Source organism: Acomys russatus, chromosome 3 (genome assembly GCF_903995435.1).
Source record: "Acomys russatus chromosome 3, mAcoRus1.1, whole genome shotgun sequence".
NCBI classification, from domain to species: Eukaryota; Metazoa; Chordata; class Mammalia; order Rodentia; family Muridae; genus Acomys; species Acomys russatus.
This window is the reverse complement of record NC_067139.1, coordinates 30002058-30024529: the sequence shown is the minus strand read 5'-3', so window position 1 is coordinate 30024529 and position 22472 is coordinate 30002058. Positions and strand designations below refer to the sequence as shown.

General features: G+C 45.1%; 1 protein-coding gene across 2 annotated transcripts in view; it reads left to right on the top strand.

Annotated features, from left to right (window-relative positions):
• Nucleotides 1–22472, top strand: part of Kif13a (kinesin family member 13A) — a 179727-nt gene that overhangs the window by 55726 nt on the left and 101529 nt on the right. For both annotated transcript variants that reach the window (XM_051170912.1, XM_051170909.1), the window contains exon 3: nt 13544–13556. In XM_051170912.1, the coding sequence (XP_051026869.1) occupies nt 13544–13556 (13 nt within the window). The remainder of the gene's footprint in view (nt 1–13543; nt 13557–22472) is intronic.

Genomic DNA, 22472 nt, shown 5'->3' with positions numbered 1-22472 from the left:
GGGTGGCTGGTAATCTTGCTCTCTCTCCTCTGCCTCCCCACACTGGAATTACAACTGGGTGATACCATACCTAGATAAAAAATATTCAGTGCACGTGTGGGTGTGCATGCCACAAAGCCCATGTGGAAGGTCAGAGGGCAACTTGTGGGAATCAGTTCCACCATGTGCGATCCACCTGGTCCATCCAACTCGGACCACCAGGCTTCATGGCAAGTGCCTTTCTCTGCTGAGCCATTTCACAGGCCCTCCCCCACCCAGATGTTGTTAAACGTGGTTTTTGGGGATGGAGGCTTCATGTCCTGAGCAGTCTTGCCAGCCCAAGCCCTTCCCTTTTACGGCATTCCTTCTAGGGCTATTACTTAGTTATAAGTTTAAGGTGGTTAGGGGCCAGCTAGGCACCCCAGAGCCTCAGCCTGGTGTTCAGTGCGCAGGAAGACAGTGGAGTTTTGCTTCCTGAGCTTGCCTTGCTGGCCTCTCCTCCCTTCCTCTCTCCACCTTGTTTCTCCTAGGTCTTGGCAGATGTTCCCTTCCATTGTGTCCTTTCTGAGGGAGCCAGCAAATGGGCACACCCAGTGTTTCATTTTTAAAATACCCCTATGCGAGTGGCCACAGCACTAGTAAAACGCTCAGCTGTTTGCGTTTATTTTCAAATTTAGAAAATTCCAAAAGGATTACATGAAGGGGTTACTTGAATCACTGTTAAAAAGTAGTTCTGTGCATAAGGTTTTTTTTCTTCTTCTTCTTTATAAAGCAAAGATGCGGAATATATTTTTCTGTATTATCTGGCTCTGTTCAACTTTCCTTGTGCTGGATGTGACTCCATACTGTAGAGGGGGAGATGGCTTTAAGGTACAATAAAATGAAATCAGTTTGCTTACTGCAGAGCCTCCCAGAGTCCTCCACATACCGTCAAACTATGAATGCTTCAGTAGGGGACAATTAGAGCCAGGGGTTTAAAAACCTGTCTGTTTACTGAAGCCCCACCCACCACCACCACCACCACCACCACCACCCAACCTTCCTGCCACTCCTAGCATCCCTTGCAGGGCCCTCCTCTGAAGTTGCCTTGCAACAGAAATATGTTTTCTGTTATTCACATTGGTTCCCTCGGGCCAGGCCTCAGGATTACCTGAAAATTTTCTAGTAATTTCCCTATTCACTTGTCTCAGGAGAATGTGACAAAGGCCTTTCAGAGTAGGCTGTATTTAGTCCAGGTTTGACTTAGAATATTTATTTTAAGCAGTATTTTACCTTTAAATGGGAGTAGAGCGAAGACATGGTTTTACATATTGATGAAGAGAATGAAGTTTTGGCTTTTACAGAATATTCAGGGGTGGGGAGATGGCTTAAGGTTAAGAGTGCTTACTGCTGTCCCGAAGAACCCAGATGTTGTTGCCAGCACCCACAAACAGCTATAACTCTAGTTCTAGGAGATCGGACACCCTCTTCTGGCCTCTGTGGGCACTAGGCACATATGTGGTGTGCAGTACATCCACATAAGCAAAACAATAAATCTTTAAATATTCATTCTTTTTGGACTGCTATTCTCACAAATATAGAAGGAGCATAAAAATTAACTCATTTTTTAAAAATTTTGTGATTATCTCCAGAGAGAGAGATTCTGTGCATGAAAAAATGGAAGATGACTCTTCTTATGATTTTGTGTGGGGGCTGGGAGTGGGGTTGTGGTTGGAAGTACTTGTCCATGTGTGTGTATGTTGAGGCCAGACGCTCTGTCACTTTTTTTTTTTTTTTAAAAGACAGTTTCCCTATGTAGCCATGGCTGTTCTGGACTCACTTTGTAGACCAGGCTGGTCTTGAATTCACAGCAATTCGCCTACCTCTGCCTCCCTGATGCTGGGATTACATGTGTGTGCCAATGGCACCTGGATTCTCTGTCACTCTTATACCTTATTTTTTTGAGGCAGGTTCTCTCATGGAACCTCAAGCTCACTAATTGTCTAGGTTGTGTGGCCAGGGAACTCTGGGGACCCACTTGTCTCCATGCCCTCAACGCTGGGGTTGCAGGCACACATCCCCTGCCACACTTGGCATTTTATGTGGTGCTAACAATCCTAACACCAGTCCTCTGAGCTACCCTCAGCCCTGAGTTGTCCTGTTTATTGTTGTTTTTGAAAACATGCTAGCAGCATATTCAAAGTCTGGTGATTTGGGTATATTAGATCACATACTTTTATTTTGTGCCTCATATTTTTTTTTCTGTTGGATATTTTTGTACATTTTCTTGATCCTTGGACCTGTAGTAGAGTCTGAAGCTGAGGTAAAACCTGTGTGGGCACACTTTTTGCCCCAAATACTCAAATACGAACCCAAACAGCTCCATCCTGAGCAATTGAAAATGGTCTGCTATCTTTACTCTTACTCCCAACCAGACCTTTTCCACCTGCATAAGCTGTTCATGTTTCCCTGCCCAGAAGCAATTTGATGTAAACTGATTTTCCAAATAACTGAAGTGTATTCCTTCCAACACCAGTTCTCACCCAGTTTGCCATTCTGACACATCTGATGCTGGAGGTTTCCAGAGCAGGGGCTTTCAGCTTCTGTCTCTCGTTCCTCTGTCGGGAAGTCAGGTGGCACCTCTGCCTGCCCTGCTCCTCCCTGGCCATCTCCTGTGCTGTGTGTGCTGGAAAGTGAGGTGATGGGCAGGTGGAGCGGGCATAGCAGCTCTCTGTATCAGCAGTGGGGGCTGTGGAACACATGTTTTTGGTACTCAGAGACGCTTACTTCAAGATGCAGAATGGGTGAAGGCCTTGGAAAAGAAGCAGTTACTCATCAAAGCGGTAAGACTTAGACCTTGGGAAAGTGTGACCTACCAGTTTCCTCCCATTGACAAAGCATTTGAAATTCTCAAGCAGCCTTAGATCAGCCCTGTTCGTGGACTGTACTCTACAGGACTGACCACCTCCTGTTGGAAAGGCTGGAGAGGAGCTTGTTCTCAGCTTATCAAGTCACTCTCCAGCTGTGTACACACACACACACACACACACACACACACACACACACACACACACACACACTTACGCTTATATAGCTCAGGCTGGTCTCAAACTTTTTGTGTAGCCCAGGGTGGCTTAGAACTTGTGACTTGCCTCCTTTGGACTCTCTGCTTCAACTTGGATGGCAGACGTGAGACCCTCCGCCTGGCAGCAGGGAACAAGATAGTTGAAACTCCTCCTTCCGTGGCTCCGATAGCTTTTGGGTGCTCTGTAGTTGGGTAACCAAAAAAGATGCAGTGAAGAGGCTTCAGGTGGTTTAAAGAAAACTGAGTACAATAACATGAAAGCGAAGGACAGGACTGGTGGGGATAGAGGCGGCACACTGCGGAAGGCTCCCCTAGAGGGTTACGGCTTGAGGAGGGGAGAACAGACTTTGGGGAAGGCCCTGAAGGCAGATGGAAGATGTCTCACAAACAGACACCCGTGGCATAATTGTCGTCTCCCAGTATCAGGTCAGCTCCAAAGGGCATGAGGTCCATTTAGTTCGTGGGACGCACAAGCCCACTGAGGGCAAGGACTGCCATTGTCTGCTACCTGGTGCCTAATGACAATGGGATAATCTAGGTAAGCCAGCAAGCAGATCCTTAGAGAAAAGACTTTTAGTAAGGGCGGGGGGGGGGGGGGGGGGGGGGGGGAACTTGTAGGGAAGAAGTTGGAGAATAAGCCAGGATAATGTGAGTGTGTATATGATCAAAGTGCTGTCATCTATCTATCTATCTATCTATCTATCTATCTATCTATCTATCATCTACCTACCTACCTATCACCTATCTATGACATTGTAAAAGAGTAATTCTTTATAAAATTTCCAAAAGACTGAAATGGGTGGTTGACCAAAATAAAAGAAATTTTTTCCTGCAGTAGTAAATATATTTTATATAAACATAGACCGCTTTCAAGTGTTACCAGTCATAAATAGCCGAATCCTTCTCATACACAGTTCCCAGATTCCTATTGCTTGTGTGTTTGTTTTCTGTGAACATACTCTCCTATACCCAGGCACTGTCAGACCTGACAGGTGAGAGCCCAGGACGAGTGCCAGCCAACCTTGTCTGGAGAAAGAAGAGTGAAGCAAGCAGTGCCAACCATGAGCTTCTTAGACCTTGTCCAAGAAGTGTTTGTGTGTTCATGTGACCTGGGTATATGGGTATATAGCACAGCCATAGAAGTCAGTCACTGAGAGTGAAGCTTACATTCAAACAGTTTTTCCATTGTACTTATTTTTTTTTTATTAAAGATGAAAGCAAATTTGTGCACCAATGAAATCGATGTGTTTGTCTTTTTTATATTTAAAGAATGAATTCCTGGCTGAATATTTGACTCAGGGAGTCAAGCAATTTCATTGATTTTCAGAGTTGATCAATATTTTGATTTTATAATTGTCAGTGATGAGAACACTGCTCCTCATAAACACACAATACAGATTAGCAGATGAATGTTTGGAGCCGTTTCAGAACTTATTTGAAATTCTCTTCTAATTCCAAGCCAAAATTTATTTAATGATTTTTTAAAAGGAAAAAAAAAAAAACCCAAAACACCCTGAAATTCACGCCAGTAGCTCAAACAGCAATTTTTAAGCCAAGCCTTCTAACATGGTACCATCCAACAAAGATAGATTCATCTGTTGTTAGATGCTGAGGGACGGCAGCAAGGACAGAGCGCGAAGCTTGGTTTGGACAGTTACATGTACAGTAAAGACACTCTGATGCCTGACACATGGTAGTTTTAAATTTGGGCCGCAGTGTTTCAGGCAGAGTACATAAGCATCACCTGGTATGCTCGTGCACCCAGCAGTAAAGTCAGGATGCAAACCGAGCAAGCCTGGAAAAACCCAGGTTCATCACACATGTGATTTGAGTGCATGTTTAGTCATTGCATGTTTAATCATTTGCCATTGTCAAGCTTTTTGTGACCCCCTTCCCCCCATGTTATGTACGTAACCACATATGAGGTCGTGACCCACAATTCTAGAAGCTGGCCATAGACGAAAGTGAGCCAGAAGGACCTGGTCATCACTCTGGAGCAGCTTGCTGCAAAGCGGAGAAAGGGCCAAAGAAGGAGCAATAATCAAGTCAGAGCCCAGGATGGGGGGCTGGGGGAAGGTCTCAAGGGAGGGTCCTATGCTAAGGCGGAGGGAGGCAGTGTGGGGTAGAGGGGTAGGGGTGGCGGTTGCTGGCAGAGGGAGGGTCTGATGAGCGCTTGGTTGGTAAGAATGGGGGACCGCATTCTGTGGACACAGTCAGAGATTTGTCTGTCCATTCCCCTGTAAGAATAAGAAGCTGTTACAGGGTTTCAAGCCAAGAGAACAGTAGTAGAAAGACATTCTGAGTAGAAGGGTAGCCCCAAAAGGTCTGAACTAGGTTTTCATTACTGCCTTGCCTGCGATCACTCTTAGTTTATTTTGTAAAGGAAACTTTTTTTTTCAACATCGTGTGTGTGTGTGTGTGTGTGTGTGTGTGTGTGTGTGTGTGTGTGTGTGTGTGTGTGTACACCATGTATGGGTAGAGGTCAGATGACAACTAGCGGGAGTTGTTTTTTAATTCCTCCATGTAGGTCCCAGGGATTTGAACTCAGATCTTTGGGCTTGGCAGCAAGTGCTTTTACCTGCTGAGTCATCCTGCGGGCCCCCATGTGCTTACTCATCTGAGAAAACGAGACAGTAATTTCTACCTCTTGGTCAAGGCAGGACTCATAGATAAGGTGTCAAGAATGATTTGTAGCATATAGCATATGCTCCATAACGTCAGTGTCTGTCTCTCAGAGATGGTGAGGGAGTGTGAGGAAAGCTTTTGGTTGTCATGGATACACAGCAGAGCCTCTGGTGGCCACACAGGCCCCACTGGCAGCTCCGTAAAGTTATGGCTTCACTTTTTTTTTTCCTTTTTCCTTTTTATTTTTTATCTTTGAAGTTGATTTGGCCTTTTCTAGTTTTGGAGTGGTGCTGGTGCCTTTATAATCCAGATTGTCAATTTAGAGCATTTAACAATCTTCCCTTTCTCTTGCTGCTTTCTAAGGTAGGGTGGAAGTTGCGGTGCAGGCTGTTTGTTGCCTGTTTGCAGACAAGCAGCTCTGGTCACAGCAGAGGGAAAACCGCTTAGCTTCAGGCCTCTTGTTCATACCTCAGGCTCAGTCAGACCATGCCTCACCTGGGAGTTTGTGTGGATTACCAGTTCTGAGTTCCCCACTCCTCCTTTCCCCTCCCCTCCCCTCCCCTCCCCTCCTCTTCCCTCCCCTCCTCTTCCCTCCCCTCCCCCAGAACATGCCCAAATCATGGATTTGGGGCTGGACTTTCCAGGGCCTGAGGAATTCTGTCAGGAAGGCTTTCTTTGGGTTCCTGTTGGCAGCTTGCCTAATGGGCAAATGATGTGTTTGTCTGTTTTTGACCACATAAATAGCACGTGCAAATGAGATGCTTGTAATTCATATGGAAGTAATGAAAAGGCCGTGGGTGTCACAGCTGGTGTTGCGCGGTGTCTGGCATAGCAGGAAGAGAAATCTACAACTGCCTTGTAGTGATGCTAAACCTTTGCAAACTGGCCTCAGACTGGCCTGCTTGTGACCCCTGGGTGCAGAGTAGATGGACTTTAAAATAGATCTATGGATCTCTTCTTAACTGTTTTGAATCTTTTTGTTTGTTTGTTTTGTTTTGTTTTGTTTAAAAACCAAGGATTTTTATTCCTGTTGTGTTGTCTTGATTTTTTAAAGTCATGTACATTGTAACCTAGAGGAAGGCATTGCTTTAAATGCTACCAGTGTGGTTTCTGTCACACGTATATCATTGGTACCTTCATATGCGGTTCCCAGGTCTGTGTTGGAAACGGGATGGATGCCCGTCGTATGCCTCCTAAGATCTCATTTTGTAATAGGCATAATTTCCAGCCTTGGTGACTCAACTCAATGTGACCTTGAAAGTAGATAGCTCTGCACAGATGCCTTGCAGCGTGAGTGGGCTGCTGAGTCAGGGGCCTCTTGGTGTGGAGCCCTCAAGTGGCCTGTCCTGCAGGCTGTCAGTGTTAACAGACATCTGGCGTCAGAACGGCAGGTGCCAGGTGCAGAGAAGGCATTGTGGGTAAAAGAAGCGGCTGAGAGTGGAGGCTCTTGCAGCCTGTGTGTTACTCTGATTTCCTCCAAAGGCTTCATGAATATTCAGCTAACCTTCGCCACACCTTTTGCGTGACAGCTGGGAGAGCCGAGGCACTGAAAGTTCAAACATCATGTCCAGTGCCACCTTGCTACATGGTAGTGGTGTGAGATTGGGTGAGGCTCAGCATTAGCATCTACGCCTGTAACCGCCATGCTGCTGCGATAGGCTCTCACAGAAGGCCACTGTGGGCCTTCACTTAGACCTTCAGGAGCTGTTGCACGGAGCCTGGAGTTAGTTTCCGGCTCCTTAATATAGGAAAGTCAAATGTCATTCACTGGCAGAGTGCTTCTCCTTGAATGTGTGAGGGCCTTGGTTTTGATCCCCAGGACTGGAAAAAGGAAAAAATATTATCGCTATGGTATCATAGATAAGTGGTACAAGATTTCACATGACTGGAAAGTTAATTTGGTAATAAAAGTAATAACAGAAAATTAAGAAGCACTGACCCCTCCCAAAAGGCTCAATTAGACAGAGACACATTGTATTCTGAGGTTGACCTCATAGAATGCCTCACTCTAGACTTGCCATGGTTTTGATATGGTATTTTTTTTTTTTTTTTTTTTTTTAACTCAAGTACTCCTTCTGCCGCAGCCTTCTGAGTAATCGGAACTGCAGGGCCCAACACACCCAGCTCACTTCTGGCATTTGAGTCCAGTCCATGTGCTCTATGCTGTCGTGTTTGGCAAACAGCACTGTGGCATGCTTTTGCAGACAGGACAAGAAAACTGCCCAAGACCCATTGTTTTTTTCCTCTCTGCTTCGTTTTGCTTTGGTTAAGCCCAGTGTGACTTCTCGCTAGGTGTCTCCATCCTTGGGGAGTCGTAGCCATAGTGATCAGGAGCCAGACCTGGGAAGTTGTTGGTGAACGCATCAAAGAGATGCTCCACAGAGACAGTCCTGGCCTTGCACGTGGGCTTACCTGGCGTCTGTGATCCCAACTGTGCTGTCTGAGGACTGATTTGGGTGTTGCCCCACATTGATAATAACATTTGGGAACAAGGCAGAGAAGCCAGTCTTGACGGATAGCCATTACACAAAACGACGTCATGTGGTTCTAGAAGATTCTGTGTGTTTTGTGGACCCAGTTCAATTTTGGAAGAGTACAGAGAAGACAGCATGGCCATCATTATTTTAGGCTAATAGCATATGGATGTATTCATACAAAGTCATCCAAGTTTTATACTTCACAGTAAACTTTATTAATCACCTGAACACAGGAAAATGAACTTCTGAGCAATTTTACTTAGCAATTAAAAGCAAACAACAACAAAAAGTTTCAGAAGGAAAAAAAAATGCTGCTTTTTGGTATAAAATAAGTTTCACTATATATAAAATGTTGTTAAAGTCTATTTTACCATTCATTCAGTCCCAGATATTTGAGGCTTGTTTAGTTCTTTCTTTTTTCCTTTTTTGGTGTTGGAGTTTGAACCTAGGACCTCCACACACACTAGACAAATGCTCTACCCATGACCTCTGGCCCCACCCTCTTTTAACTTTGAGTTGTCCACACTCATCTTGAACTTCTGCTATGGCACAGGTAAGCCTTGAACTTCCAAAAGTGGGAAACGGCCTTCTGCTCGGTGCTTCAGAAAGAGTCTGCAACAGGCTGTTTCTCTCTGCCTTTTAATCCAGGTCAGTCGTGACCTGATAATTGAGAAGGTTTGAGAGGAGGATGTTTGTGTGTGTGTGTGTGTGTGTGTGTGTGTGTGTGTGTGTGTGTGTGTGTGTGCGTGTGTCACTGTGGCAATTCACCCATGACAGACAGCAGAGAGTGGCCAGTGGGAAGGAAGGGATTCAGGGATGCTCCTGTCCTGTCACTCACACTGCACTAGGCAGCATGTCAAGATTTCCTCTAGATTGGCCTCCCTGTTCCTCCTTTCTGTCCGGGTTTGTCTGTATCAGTATCAGCCCCTGTGGCTATTTCTTCAGCTCCAGCAGATTGCTAACAGCTGGCTCAACCAGTCCAGGATAGGGGCTGAGCCCTTTTTGGTTTTGCCCAACACGTCACCGTTCCCCTCTGGGGCCAACACACCCTTCCACACTCCGTCTCCTGAGACCCAGCTGAATCCTCCCTCTGGTTCTTTGAGCTGGAACCTGATAATGGAGACGCAGGCAGCTGTTTGTTCTCGCCTGCCGCAGAGCAGTCCCTCTTCTCCCACATCTGTCTCCTCCGGGTGGAACTTTGGGCAAAGTGAGTGCTGTCTTCCTGTGTGCGCTTGACTGAACAGTCTCCAGTTATGTGTTGCTCACTGCTCTAAGAGTAAGGACCATGTAAAGCGCCCATCACTGCAGTGTTATATTAAAAATATCAAAGTCCACTTAGAGGGGAAGTCCCTTAGGTATGAAGAGCCCACTGTCTGTGGAGTTAGTTTACAATAACTCTCTAAATTTGGGGTTTGAAAAAATGTGTGGGGTTTTCCAGAAATCTGTCCTGACATCAGCTTCCTCTAGCTCCCTGCTCCCACCTGCCCTTTCTGTTCTGAGGTCAGAGTCCCAACCTCAGTTTACCCTGAAACTTCAAGATGGAGGGAAAAGAGATGTAAGGTGGTCTAAAGTTGTGTAATAGTCCCCAAAAGGAGAAATGGTAGGAATTGTCCTTCACCGTCAGTGTGTTTTCCGGGTCCTGGCTGTGTGGGCAAAGTGGGCAGGATGGCCTAGGAAGTAGGGATGCAGCACCTCTGCGTGATTCTGATGCACGTCACTTTCCTTCTGTTCCACCTTTCATCCCAGCTGTCTGTAGCTGTAAGATATTTTAACACACAAATTCAGAGATGGAAAAGGAGCACTCCAATATAAGACATAAAGCTCAAAAAAGGAGCCTCTTGGTTGCTGAGGTGGCTCAGCAGGTAAAGGCGATCGCTGCAAAGCCAGATGAGCTGGGTGCAGTCCTTGGGACTTACATGTGAAAGGAGAGCCAACTCCCACACTCCAAGCTTCTGGACCACTCCCAAATAAATAAATCACACTCATATACATGTGTAGACTCACATACACGCATACACATATGTACACAGATTTACACACACACACACATACACACTCTCTAAAAAATAAAGCCAGTGTGGTGGTGCACGCCTTTAATCCCAGCACTCGAGAGGCAGAGGCAGGCAGATCCCTTGTGAGTTCAAGACCAGCCTGGTCTACATAGTAAAATCTTGTCTCAAAAAGAAAACGAAAGTGTTTGTTCATAACCATAGATGAGTGACATACAGGCATTACTAGCCAGGTTGAGTCCTTAAGCTGCTGGCTCAGCGGTTAAGAGTACATAGACCAGAGTTCAGTCGCCAGCACCCATATCTGCACTCAAAACCACCAATAACTCTGGCCCTAGGGCACTGGTCTCATTCTTTTTCCCTGGCCACTGCTGCTGTACTTGTGCTTTGAGGCACATACATATACTCAGGTCCACACAAACACATAAAATAAAAACAATACATAAATTAAAACAAAAATAAAAACTAATTTAAAAAAAAGCCATTGGGAATATTGTGTGCACAAGAAAGCAAGATGAGTGATCTAACAGGGCTTAACAACGTGCTAGCAGTACCTAACTGCCCAGGGAGACTTGCGCCCCTCCAGTTTGTCTCATGACCTCTGGAGATCTATCTGGCATCTCGGCTGCCCCTTGCTAATTCCCACCTTCTAAAGAGCTTGACTGTTATATGTTAGAAGAGTGCTTTCCTGCTTTGTAGACCAAATACTGAGTGTGTGAGGGTAGCCTCACATCCACCCCTGAGCCGTTCTTCATCACAGCACAGACAAAAGTAGCTGAGTTATGTTGTTTTCCCAAGGTGAGTTTCTGTCTTCCCAAGTGACAGGGTGCACTTTTCAAAGCACCTAAAAAGCTGACATGGGATTGATTTTTTTTTTTTCTCCCCCCAAGAGGCATGGGGGAAAAAAATCCTCTTGGAATGTCAGTGAAGAGAGGAGAGTGGAATTTCTGGCTGGTTACATGGGGAAATGTACCACTGGCTACAGACCAAAACACTGATTCCTTGCTGCTAGCCACGAGCATTGTGGGATTGTAGTGGAAGTTATGCTGTCATGACCCTGGAGCGCTCTTTGAGGCTCCCTTTAGCCTATCTCGTGTAATTGGATCACTCTAGTTAAAATGGAAAGTTGTATGGCGGGTCCTCTGTGTAGATTCTGTGTCCTTTGATTCAACCAACTACAGATCACAAATATTCAAAAATTAAAAGGGCCTGTACGGACTGGCAGATACTTTGATTACTCCCTTAACAGTCCAGCGCTATGCCTACTTACCTAGAGATGGTTTAAATACATAGGAAGGTGAACATAGATTATATGTGAGTTCTATAACATTCTATATGAGGTAACTGAGTGTCCATGGATTTGGGGGTCTATCCCCATGGATGCTCAGGGATGGCAGAATTTTATTAACTCAGCACATGCTGTTTCTTGTTATTCCCTAACATAACTCAAGTGCCTTTCCTTTGTCAAATAAGGCAGTGGCTCAAAAATGTAAAAAATCAAATAAAATTACAAAGTAAAGCAAGAGGCTTCATTAAAAGTGCAGGGCATTAGACCTCCGTTCCTCTTCTTGCACAAAGCAGATGTGTCCAGATGAGTCTTAAGAGAACGTTCTTTGCAGAAAACTCAAGCTCTGAGTATAGAGTGAAACTTCTGGCCTGGTTAGAATTAAAAACACCTGTGCGTTTTCATTGCGCCATCCTCAGGACCTGTCTTGGTTGGATGGCTAGACTCACTCATTTGTTCAGCTTAGTAACAGCCTGGGTACCAGTTAGACCAGACAAAAACTAGAAGCCAAATATCGAATCCCCACTGCCCGAGGTAGGCAAGCACACAGGCTGATTTCCTTGTGGCTGATTCATGAAATTCCAAGAAAAGGAAGCCTCAGCCTCAACCTCAGTGGAGCGCCGTGATTTTCTTTGCGTGCAGTCAGACGTATAGAGCTGTCCAGCTGTCTTTACCCATGGGCTTTCTTCCCTCACTTCTGAGCGGGACTTTTTAGGGGGCCCTTGGAGTTCTATGGAGATGGTTGAACCTAGTGCTGGAGAAAACCCAGTGCCATTTTACCCCTCCCCCCTGTTTGATTCACGTGTCTCTTGCCTTGAATTTAAATTAAATTAACCCCCCTTTGTGAGACATAACCTTGCTCTGTAGTCCTGGTCCCTCTGGAATTTGCGTAGAACAGGCTTGTCTCAAATGTGTGGCAACCCTCCTGCCTCTGTGCTGCTCACAGACTTGGGTATGGGCGTGGGGGTGTGCACCATCACACCTCAGCTTAGTTCTCTGATGCCGTGGTTCTGACTGCAGTGAAGGCATAGAGAAAGTCCCCATTCCTTGACAGTTAGGCAAGAGTATGATCAGGAAATCCGAGAACTGTCTTAGGAATACACACCCTAAAAATCAAAATTCACGTTCTGAGTTTTATGCATAAGGACAGTATTTACAAAGCACACCAACCTTATATCACCTTACTTTGAAACCTTCGCTTTTCAGTATTTTGTTTGAGTGTAATTGTAATCGTTTCTGAGTTGTTAGCAAGAAAAAATGAACGCTGCAGAGCTGGTGATGTGGCTCAGAGATAGAGTAATTTCCTAACGTAGGCCAACCTTACCTAAAACTTACCATCTAGCGCCATGGTTCATATATATCAGAGTATATGTGCCTAACAATGGAAAATAAGTGTATATTTCAGCACTAACATACAAAAGTTCAAACATACGGTTGGAATGTAACTTAGTTGGGATGGAGGAGATGGGATGTGTTGAGGGTGGTTTGGCCCTTGACATAACTGAGGTGGTAAGAGTGCTTGCCTATCATGTGTGAAGCCCTTAGTCTGATCCCTGACCCCACAGGACTCAGCTAGAGTGGTACCTGCCTGTAATTCTAGCACTCAGGTGGCAGAGACAAGAGGGTCATAAATTCAAGGTCATCCTCTGTCATTCCTTGTTTAAGGCCAGCCTGGGTTGCATGACACCTTGTCTCAAAGAAATAAGGTGGGAGCCAGGAAGAAAAATTTACATGGAAAGCTGGTTTAAAAGAATTTAGCTATGTGCAGTAATGGTTGTAGTGTCTCTGTAACCCCATGTTCCTTCACTACCATTTCCTAGGACTGTTAAATCCTGTCAACGAATGTCCACATCTGTTCTGTAAGACCAGGGCAGACGTTTATTATGTGTGCGCAGATTCCGAGTTACACCGAGAGCTTTTGTCACCGTAGACAGCTAGTGACGTGTGACTTTTTTTCCAGATCCCATTACAAAGTTGCTGAATTTGTTTTTGTTTTTTTTTTTTCCTTTTCTTTTCTCTCTTTCATTGTTTCCCTCTGATGTGGCCATTGTGTTGACAACCTTCTGTATCTCGGCTATTGAATTTTTTTCTTTTCATCACGAAGAAAACCTCCCAAGGTAAGTACTGGCATGGAACTGGGCATCAGTACTGACTTAGTATGCATTTAGGAGCCTAACTCACCACAGGAACCCATGGCTAAGTCCTGACCACCTAGGAACTAAGACTAACATTCTAGTTTTGAAAGCTAAGCCTGAGCCAGCAGTTTATGCAGGCCCTGATGTAAAGTCAGCACGTTACTCTACGCTCGCAAAATACTGGCACCCACTGTTAGTCTTAGAAGGTGCTGGACTCTGTAGAGCTGCCTGCCAGGTGATTGGTTCTGTCCTGTCCTTATGGAAAGGGACAAGAAGGAGAAGTAGTTGTTGGCTCATAGGCTGAGGGTAGAGAACCGAGGTGGTTGGTGTAACTGTTCTGGCTAGTTCAATGTCAGCTTGACTCAAGCTAGAGTCGTTTGAGAAGAGGGGCTCTCAATTGAGAACATGCCCCTGTAAGACCCACCTGTAGTCAGCTCTGTAGGACATTTTCTTAATTAGTGATTGATGTGGGAAGGCCTGGCCCACTGTGGGTGGTGCCACCCCGGGGCTGGTTGGTGGTCCTGATTCTATAAGAAGGCTGGCTGACCTGGGCATGGTGGCGCATGCCTTTAATCCCAGCACTCAGGAAGCAGAGGCAGGCGGATCGTTGTGAGTTTGAGGCCAGCCTGCTCTACAAAGAGAGTTCCAGGACAGTCAGGGCTATTACACGGCAAAAATCTTGTCTCAAAAAAGAAAAAGAAAACTGATTTAAAGAAAGAAAGAAAGAAAAGACAAGACAAGAAATGAAAGCTGGCTAAACAAGCCATGAGGAGCAAGCAGTAAGCAGCATCTCTCCCTGGCCTCTGCATCAGCTCCTGCCTCCGAGTCCTTGTGTCCTGACTTCCCTGGATCATAGACTTCAGGGTATGAGCTGAAATAAACTCCTTCCTCCCATGCTGCTTTGGGTTATAGCGGTTTACTACAGTTGTGACCAAGACAATCAGAAGAGTGGAAATAGCTTCTCCAGAAGGAAATTCAGTAAATTGCTCAGACAATCTTCTGTCCTGCTGAGAAGAATTAATATCTTTGGAATGGTCCTCCGCACATTCAGATAAAGATGATCCATCCCCACCCTGATTCTGTATGTTCTGTCAGGGTTCCTAGCTCATTACAATGACCGCTAGTTAGAGCTGCCCTGCTGCCTTGGCCAACTTTTGATGACACTTTTTTACTGATGGAAACCCCAAAAGTTCAAGAGTACATGGAGTAGGCATGCGGAGGTATTTGAGTGACCAGGCCTAAGTAAGAGAAAGTGTATTTTATCACCAGGGAGCCTGTTGCTAAGTGTAAGAGAGATGTTCAGTACCTCCGGCCAACAGAAATTTGACCAACCCCGGCTAGTGACACTAATTATAGCCATCTTACGTAAGATAGGATCAGGGCAAACTCCTTCTCCATATGGTCAGAATCTAGGACATATGGGAATGTGGAAGAGTGATGAGACAGACTTACTTCCCCTGGGGCTGTGAAGAAAACTCTAATGTAGCTCTTGGATTATGGAAAACTGATAAAATGTTATTTCGTGCTTTGTATTTATTGAAGGCGTCATTCCTATTATCTCTGGCACTGAGAGTTTGAACTCCAGCAAGGGAGGCATGCCCTGAATAAAAATTAGGGGTTGTCTTCAGAAAGAGGCGGTAGCTAGTGTGAGCTGCACTGTTCATCATGGCCAGATCTGGAGGATCACGACCATCCTCCCTGAGTGCTCACTGAGTGCTCCCTGAAGAGATCGCCATCCCTAAATTCACAGTCTGCAAGGTGTTCTGCTCCTGGGGGATGTGTGCTCCTTTAGTTGTCTGTTTCTTTCCTTTACTCCCAGAGGTCTCAAAGCACATATTCATCCTGGTAAGGAGTAAACTTGGTTCCCACAAAAAAGCCAGTGTGTTACTGGAGCCATTCCACCTGCGGCCGCCCACTGAAGGAAAAGCAACTGATGCCGGCAAGGCACAAAAGCATGTTTAACACTCTCTACTGCCTTCCACGCAGAACATTCTGGTTGCATTCGCACCTGAATACATAGTGTATACTAAAGGTTGTTATTCCCAAGATGACCCATGGAATTCACAGAACTCACATTAGTGTTAACCATCATGTGAAGAACATAACATTGAAACACTGACTAGCCGGTATCCACTCCGTGAAGAACATCTGGGAAGCCTAAAGATTGGCCTAAAGCCAAATAAGGGATAAAATAGAGTAAAATATATTAAAGACGCAGAAGTGGATTAAGGTATGTATGCATTAAAGATAAGTGAGAAAAACAAAGGCACTTTTAACTCTATAAGATGACAGGGTTTGGGCTACCAGGGATCAGGGGCCTCAGGGCAGATGGGGTGATTCCTTTTAACAAAGCATTTCAGGGAAGCGCAACTTGTATGTTCAGCAGGCTTGGTCTTGGCACTGTGATGGTGGGGAGCTAAGTACGTGTGCAATGTGAAGTCAGTTGTGCTGGGACCTCAGGAGCCAAGTGTGTGAAGTTCGCAGGATGAAGTTCCCGTTTTGACCTTGTGGTCAGAAATGACACTCCAGGGAATCCATTGAGTTCATCTGAAACACTTAAAGTCTGTCTTTGGGGTGCAGATGTAAGTTCAAGCCCCAGGACCCATCTGTGCAATGGAAGAAAAAATTGGACTCCCCAAAGTTGTCCTCTGACCTTCACACATACACCCTGGCATTCATGTACCCACTCACACACATACATACACAGGTACATAAATGTGATTATGTTTTTAAAGCTGGTGATTGAGTCTGGCACGGCAATGCACACCTGTAATCCCAGCACTCAGGGAGGCAGAGGCAGGTGGATCTCTGTGAGTTCGAGACCAGCCTAGTCTATGAAGCGAGTCCAGGACAGCCAAGGCTACACAGAGAAACCCTATCTCATAAATAAATAAATAAATAAATAAATCCTGTACTTGAAGGAACTAGAGATATATCAGAGGTAGTGAGGGGTTACTAGACTAAGGTTCCAAAAAACCCTCAGAAATTTGGAGAGACAAGTCTAGTGTTTCAGGTGCAGTACTCAGCTTCGAGGCAGAGCAGAGTTGCTGGCAGCTTTGTAGGACAGGAAAGGTGTAGGGGTTCATACAGACCTTGCCAGAGCTGACGCCCTGCTAAATTCTCTGTGCTGTAGTCCGTGTAGGTTGAGACCAGGCCTTAGGTGGCACGTGAAGGAAAAACAAACAGGAGTCAGCCGCAGGTGGTTGTTGTCAGGTCTAAAGTCATAGGGTTACGGCGTGGTGGCACCTTCCTGTAATCCCAACACTCAGGAGGCTGAGGCCAGATAACCTGGGCTACACAGTGAGACTCTGACTAGGACAGAGCAAAGCCTGTAATGCCAGCACTCAGAAGACAGAGGCAGCAGGATTGCCACAAATTCAGAGCTACCCTGGTCTACATAGCCGGTCTAGACCAGCCAGGGTTACTTGATAAGACCCTGACCCTGTCTCAGAAACAAACAAACTTAACAAAAAACACTAACTAAAACAAATAAGTCATACCAAATCACTGCACGGTCCAGGAAACCTCAAGGCCTGATGTCATAATAAAGCAATCCCAGAATCCAGGTGCCTAGAAACTGCAGGAAGAAACAGATGTGACCCCATGTCTCTTGGGATTCCACAGCCATCTTTAAAAACTGTCCATTGCAGCGGTTGTGTCTCAGCGGCAGAGCACTAACCTAGTGTGCACAAGGTCCCAGGTTCAACCTTAGCGATGCAAAGCAAACACACAGAATAAAACAAATATTCCAAGATCAAGAAAGTACACACAAAATAAGGAATAAGAACCAGCAGAAATAAAAGCAAGAAATAGATTCACAGATGCTTCTGATATCAAATTATCAGGCCCAAACTTTAAACGCATTTGTTATGTTCAAGGAGATTAAAAAAAAAAAACTCAGATTGAAAAATGTTTGAAAAAAAAAAATGTTTGCAATAGCCAGGCGTGGTGGCGCACACCTTTAATCCCAGCACTCAGGAGGCAGAGGCAGGCAGATCACTGTGGGTTTGAGGCCAGACAGGTCTACAAAGCAAGTCTAGGACAGCCAAGGCTACACAGAGAACCCTTGTCTTGAAAAACCAAAAAATAATTAATTAATTAATTAATTAATTCAGTAAAAATAAAAAATGTTAGCAAGAAGTGGATAGTAGATAACTCAAGAAATCAATAACTCACTAAAAATTCTCAGTCTCAAAAGTGCAAAACCGAAATTGGAAATTTTGTATTAAGATTCCATAGCAAATTAGATGAAGCGGAAAACAGAGGCTGACAGAACTGGAAGATAAGTTAGTAGATAATATTAAAATGAGATGATAAAGAGACAAAAGATGTGGAAACAACCGAAGATCCCTTTTTTTCTTCTCTTTTCTTTTCTTTCTTTCTTTCTTTCTTTCTTTTTTTTTTTTTTTTTTTTTTTTTTTTTTTGAGACATAAACTGAGAGCTTCCATTCTTCAGGAAAAAAAATTCATTCAAAATGGATCATAGGCCTCAATGTAAAATACAACTCTGGAATGCTTTCATAAGGTAAACAGGGGAGGATGTGACCGCGGCTCTGGGGTGACATTCCAAAGACAAAGCTGAAAGCATGACATAAGAGAAAAAAAGATGCAATCTTCTCCTCTGCCAGTGATAACGTTAAGTAAAAAGAAAAGCTCTATGCTGGACAAATGTTTAGAAAATACCCAATAAAGGAACTGTTTCCAAATTATACAAAAATCTCTTACACTCAGGAAAAGAAAAGAAAACTCAGTTTAAAAATGGACAAAAATATCCAAATAGACATTTTCCCAAAGAGGATGCACAGGTATTAAACAAACAAACAAACGAATACATGACTAAAGGTGCCGTCATGTCATTAGAGGATCTACATTGACACAACTAGATACCACGGCACACCCTTAGGAACCTACCATCTCCAGGCCTGACAGAACCAAAAGGAAGGCCGTGAAACAGCAGGAACTCTACTGTTGCTGGCAAAATGAGGCAGATGGTGCAGGCATTCTGGAAGATGGCCCACAGCTCCTGAAAAACCTAATTATATTCTTACCACACGACCCCAGTGATCAAGCCAACTGAAAGTTTGTATCACTGCGCACAAGTGTTTATGGCAGTTTGATTCATGGTTGCCAAACACTAAAGCAAGGATGATCTCCAGCAGGAGAGTGGATAATGCATCCTGATTCGGTCTCTTGATACAGTATCTTTCAAGGGCAAGAGAAATGAGCTATCCACCCACAGAAAGGCACAGCGGAACCTCCAGTGCATATTAAGAAGTAGAAGACGCCAATGGGAGAAGCTGGATGCTCTACCATTCAGTCATTAATCCAGGATATTCTGGAGTGGGCGAAGCTACATGCCAGTAACAAAGACAGTGGTTCCTCTGGACAGTGCCCATGGCTCATACACACTACTGAGTGAAGCAAGGAAAGACAGACAAGTCATCTGGAGCAGGGCTTGCTAACTTGCTGATGGACAGACAGCCACAGACAGAGAACAAGCCCCCAAATAGCAATTGCTATGTGACTAATGTTCTGGTGTTCTCTGTCTAGTAAGCATCGGATTTTATAAGTTGTTCTGAGTGGAGAAGCATTTATCTCAGATACCTGCCCGTTGATCCTCCGGCCTGATGAACACTCTGCAGGGGAGTGAGGTCTGTTTCCTTGCAGAGCATTAGCCCTTTAGACAAAATGGAGACGCTGGCTTATATGTCTGTAGACTAAGAAGAAGAGGGACTTTGTCTATAAGCGTCAGGGTACGAGAGATGTCTGCCTGTCATAGTCCAAAGTCAGCATTGCAGTTGCTTGTTGGCTGAGCCATCTTTTGATAAACTGGATTTTGTTGAGCACTGGTGCACATGGAAAAGAAAGGTTATTTTATCCATTGTGTTTGATTGGGCAGGACAATAAAAAGGAAGCATTTGGGAAGAAATAAAAATACCTTCCAGTCATTTAGTGATATCTGGTTTTAGTCAATTTGCTAATTATAAATTTGTGAGCAACAATACCTTACAGTTTACTGTATGATTTATTTTAATATTTTAATCGTATGAATTAAAATTTTCAGTTGAAAAAAATTGTGAAGAGGCTCAAACGCAGGGCTTTGCACATGCTAGGCAAACGTGTTAGCTGTGAGCTGTGCCCCTGCTCAAAGAGTTACTTTTCAAAGCCCATATTGTTTAAAGGAGCTCACTGACAACCCTGCTTGGTGGTATGTGTATGTTATACCAGTACTTGGGGGCCACGGCAGGAGATCTAGAGTTTGAAGCTAGCCTGGGCTACACAGTAAGACCCTGTCTTCCAAAAACAAAGGGATGTTGGTAAGTGCACTAAAAGCTGTCTTTATAAATGCTTCTCAGCAAGGAGGGAACCTGCACAGCTCTACCATCTGAGATTTGATTTTGTTCAGTCTGGTCTTTGATTCTGTGGTGGCCTCCTGCTGCCTCTTCTGAGAACAAAGTATTGGGCCAGGCTTCTGAGCATGCACTGTGTAGCTGTTGGGGTTTGAGCTATGTGGTAAGTATAAAATACACAGCAGATTTCAAGGGTGAAAGAGGAAAAAAATGTAGCATAAATATTTTGGATGTACTAGGTTAACTAAAATATGTTACTAAAACAACTTTGTCTTCTCTTTTGCTTAAAAATATGTTATGAAAACAGTTTGAATTACATATGTGGCTCCATTGCCGCCTTGTTGGGCTGCGTTGCTCCAACAAACACATGGCTTCGTAGTTACATCTCAGCCACAAGCACCTGGTCTTAGCTTTTGCGGGTGTCCTTCCTGGTTAAACTTCTGCCCTTGTGTCTGGGTCTTGGGGTCCTGCTGTCATGTCTCAATGGCAGCCTACCCTTCCCCATCTACCTATATCCCCGCCAGAGTGGTCGGAGGGCCGGACTCTGCTCTCTAGAACTCAGCGTAGCGTGAATGATCAGACACGCATGGTATTTTTAGGTATTTTTAAGTAACAGATGATGGGCTCTCCTACACACCATCTGTCACCACTTCAGTCTTCCTGACTTCACAGAAAGAAAAGCTCAGAGCTGAACACGGAGCCTCGCGATGACATGCAGGTGTGTGCAAGGTTTCCCGAGTCAGAGCGTTGGGGTAGGGATGGTGATGTAGATAGACACAGAAATAAGGAAGCGGTTGGTACGTTAGGAAGCAATAAGGGCTGGGAGTGTAACTCAGTGGGGAGAGGCCCTGTCTAGTGTGCATGAGTCCCTGGGTTCAGTTACCAGTGCTGGGGTTAGGGATGGGGGGCTGGGGGGATCGCGTGGGGAGAGAGAAGGTGTCTTGAGTTGCACACGCTCTGGTTAGTTGTGCGTTAAAAAACCAACGGGAAAGGTAGCTTATAGAAAATCTTAGAGTCAGATCTTGATCTGGTAGGTGAGAAAGGTCATTTAGGATTTTCATGTACTCGGGTTATGTAAGCAGTAGCATGCCTGCAAGAAATTGACTTAGCTGCAGATGCGTGATACACTGGGAATGGAGAACACAGCGTGGAATGTAGAGCCGGTCTATTGCACTGCAGCTGCCCTGTGTCGGTCTGCTCGTGCCGGGTGACGCAGCAGCAGTGACGCCCTTAAATGCTCAGTGCCTTGAGACAACAACTGTCTGTCTCCGTAAAGTTTCAGGTGTCAGCCCAGGTCAGCTGTGGCTTCAGTCTGGCCTCTAATCTGAAGGGTTTGACTCACCTGGGACTTACGATGCTGCGGCAGAGGCTCACAATCCCGGCGGCTCCCCAGAGCCTGCTGTCAGTGGCCAACCTGGTGTTAGTGGGATCAGGGATTACATTCCTCTTTGCAGGTCCAGGTGGTAACAAGGCCATAGTGGGAACACGGAACCCTTTCAAGGAGGCCAGGGAGTTGTTTGAAACATTCTATCACACATTGTCATTCTGGCTCATTTTTTAATTTTTTTCCAAAAACCTTCAGAAACACGTTACTGTATTTTTGTCTTGACTTTTCTTCAGCACTTATTTACCTCTCGTCCCTTTTGTGCCTGGCCTTATTGAGAGCCAGTTATTGTCACTGTGTTCTGTGCCCAAGGATGCCTGTAGATGCAGGTGGTAAGGTACCAGGCTGCACACTTCTCAGCCCCCAAAGAGAAAATCTTTATCTCCCATGTATCTCGGCCATGGTCCAGCTTGCTCTCCAGAACTATGAAAGCCTCTGGGACCAGAGACAGCCTCCAGAATCCTGCCTTGACATCTTCAGAAGCAAACCTCCCTCAGTCTTCTCCTGACTCTGCAACCACTGGGCTGCCTCAGGCTCTTGGACCTGAGGACCTGGTGCCTTGAAGCCAGTTAGCTTCCTCTTCTCTCTGGGAGTACCTAGTGGGCTTTATCCCACAGAGTGTGGAAAGCACATTAGGTGAGTTCTTTGGGACAAGGTCCAAATCCCTCCTGTGGCAATTGATGTCAGAGTGAGGTGGTTTATTCTTTTGTGATAGGCAGCAGCCATTTGTCAAGATGGCGGATGGGCTGTAGACTTCAAGATCAGGTGTTCGTTAAAGGAATAGCTCATGTTTACCAAATGCCCACTTTGCCTTTTTGCATGCATTGTTGGAGAAGTTTAAGCGGGCTGTGAGAGAACCAGTAAAGAGCACATAGGGGGAGGAAGTGATGTCTCTTTCCCCCTCCACTCAACAGCCAGCGACCCTGGAGGTTGGGAGAGGCTGATAAAGTCATAAACATGAACTGAACAGTATTCGAAGGAGTTGGGACTGAATTCATGGATCACTGAGTATGCACCATCAGTTTACATACACCCGGTGGGTGTTAAGTGGAAGCCCTGTGCTGCTGTTAAAGTCTTGGCACAAGGTTTGGGAGAAACTAATTAGTTCCTGTTTTCAAATTTCCTCTTTAATTGGATGACAATATGGGTGGGTTCCTAAAAGAG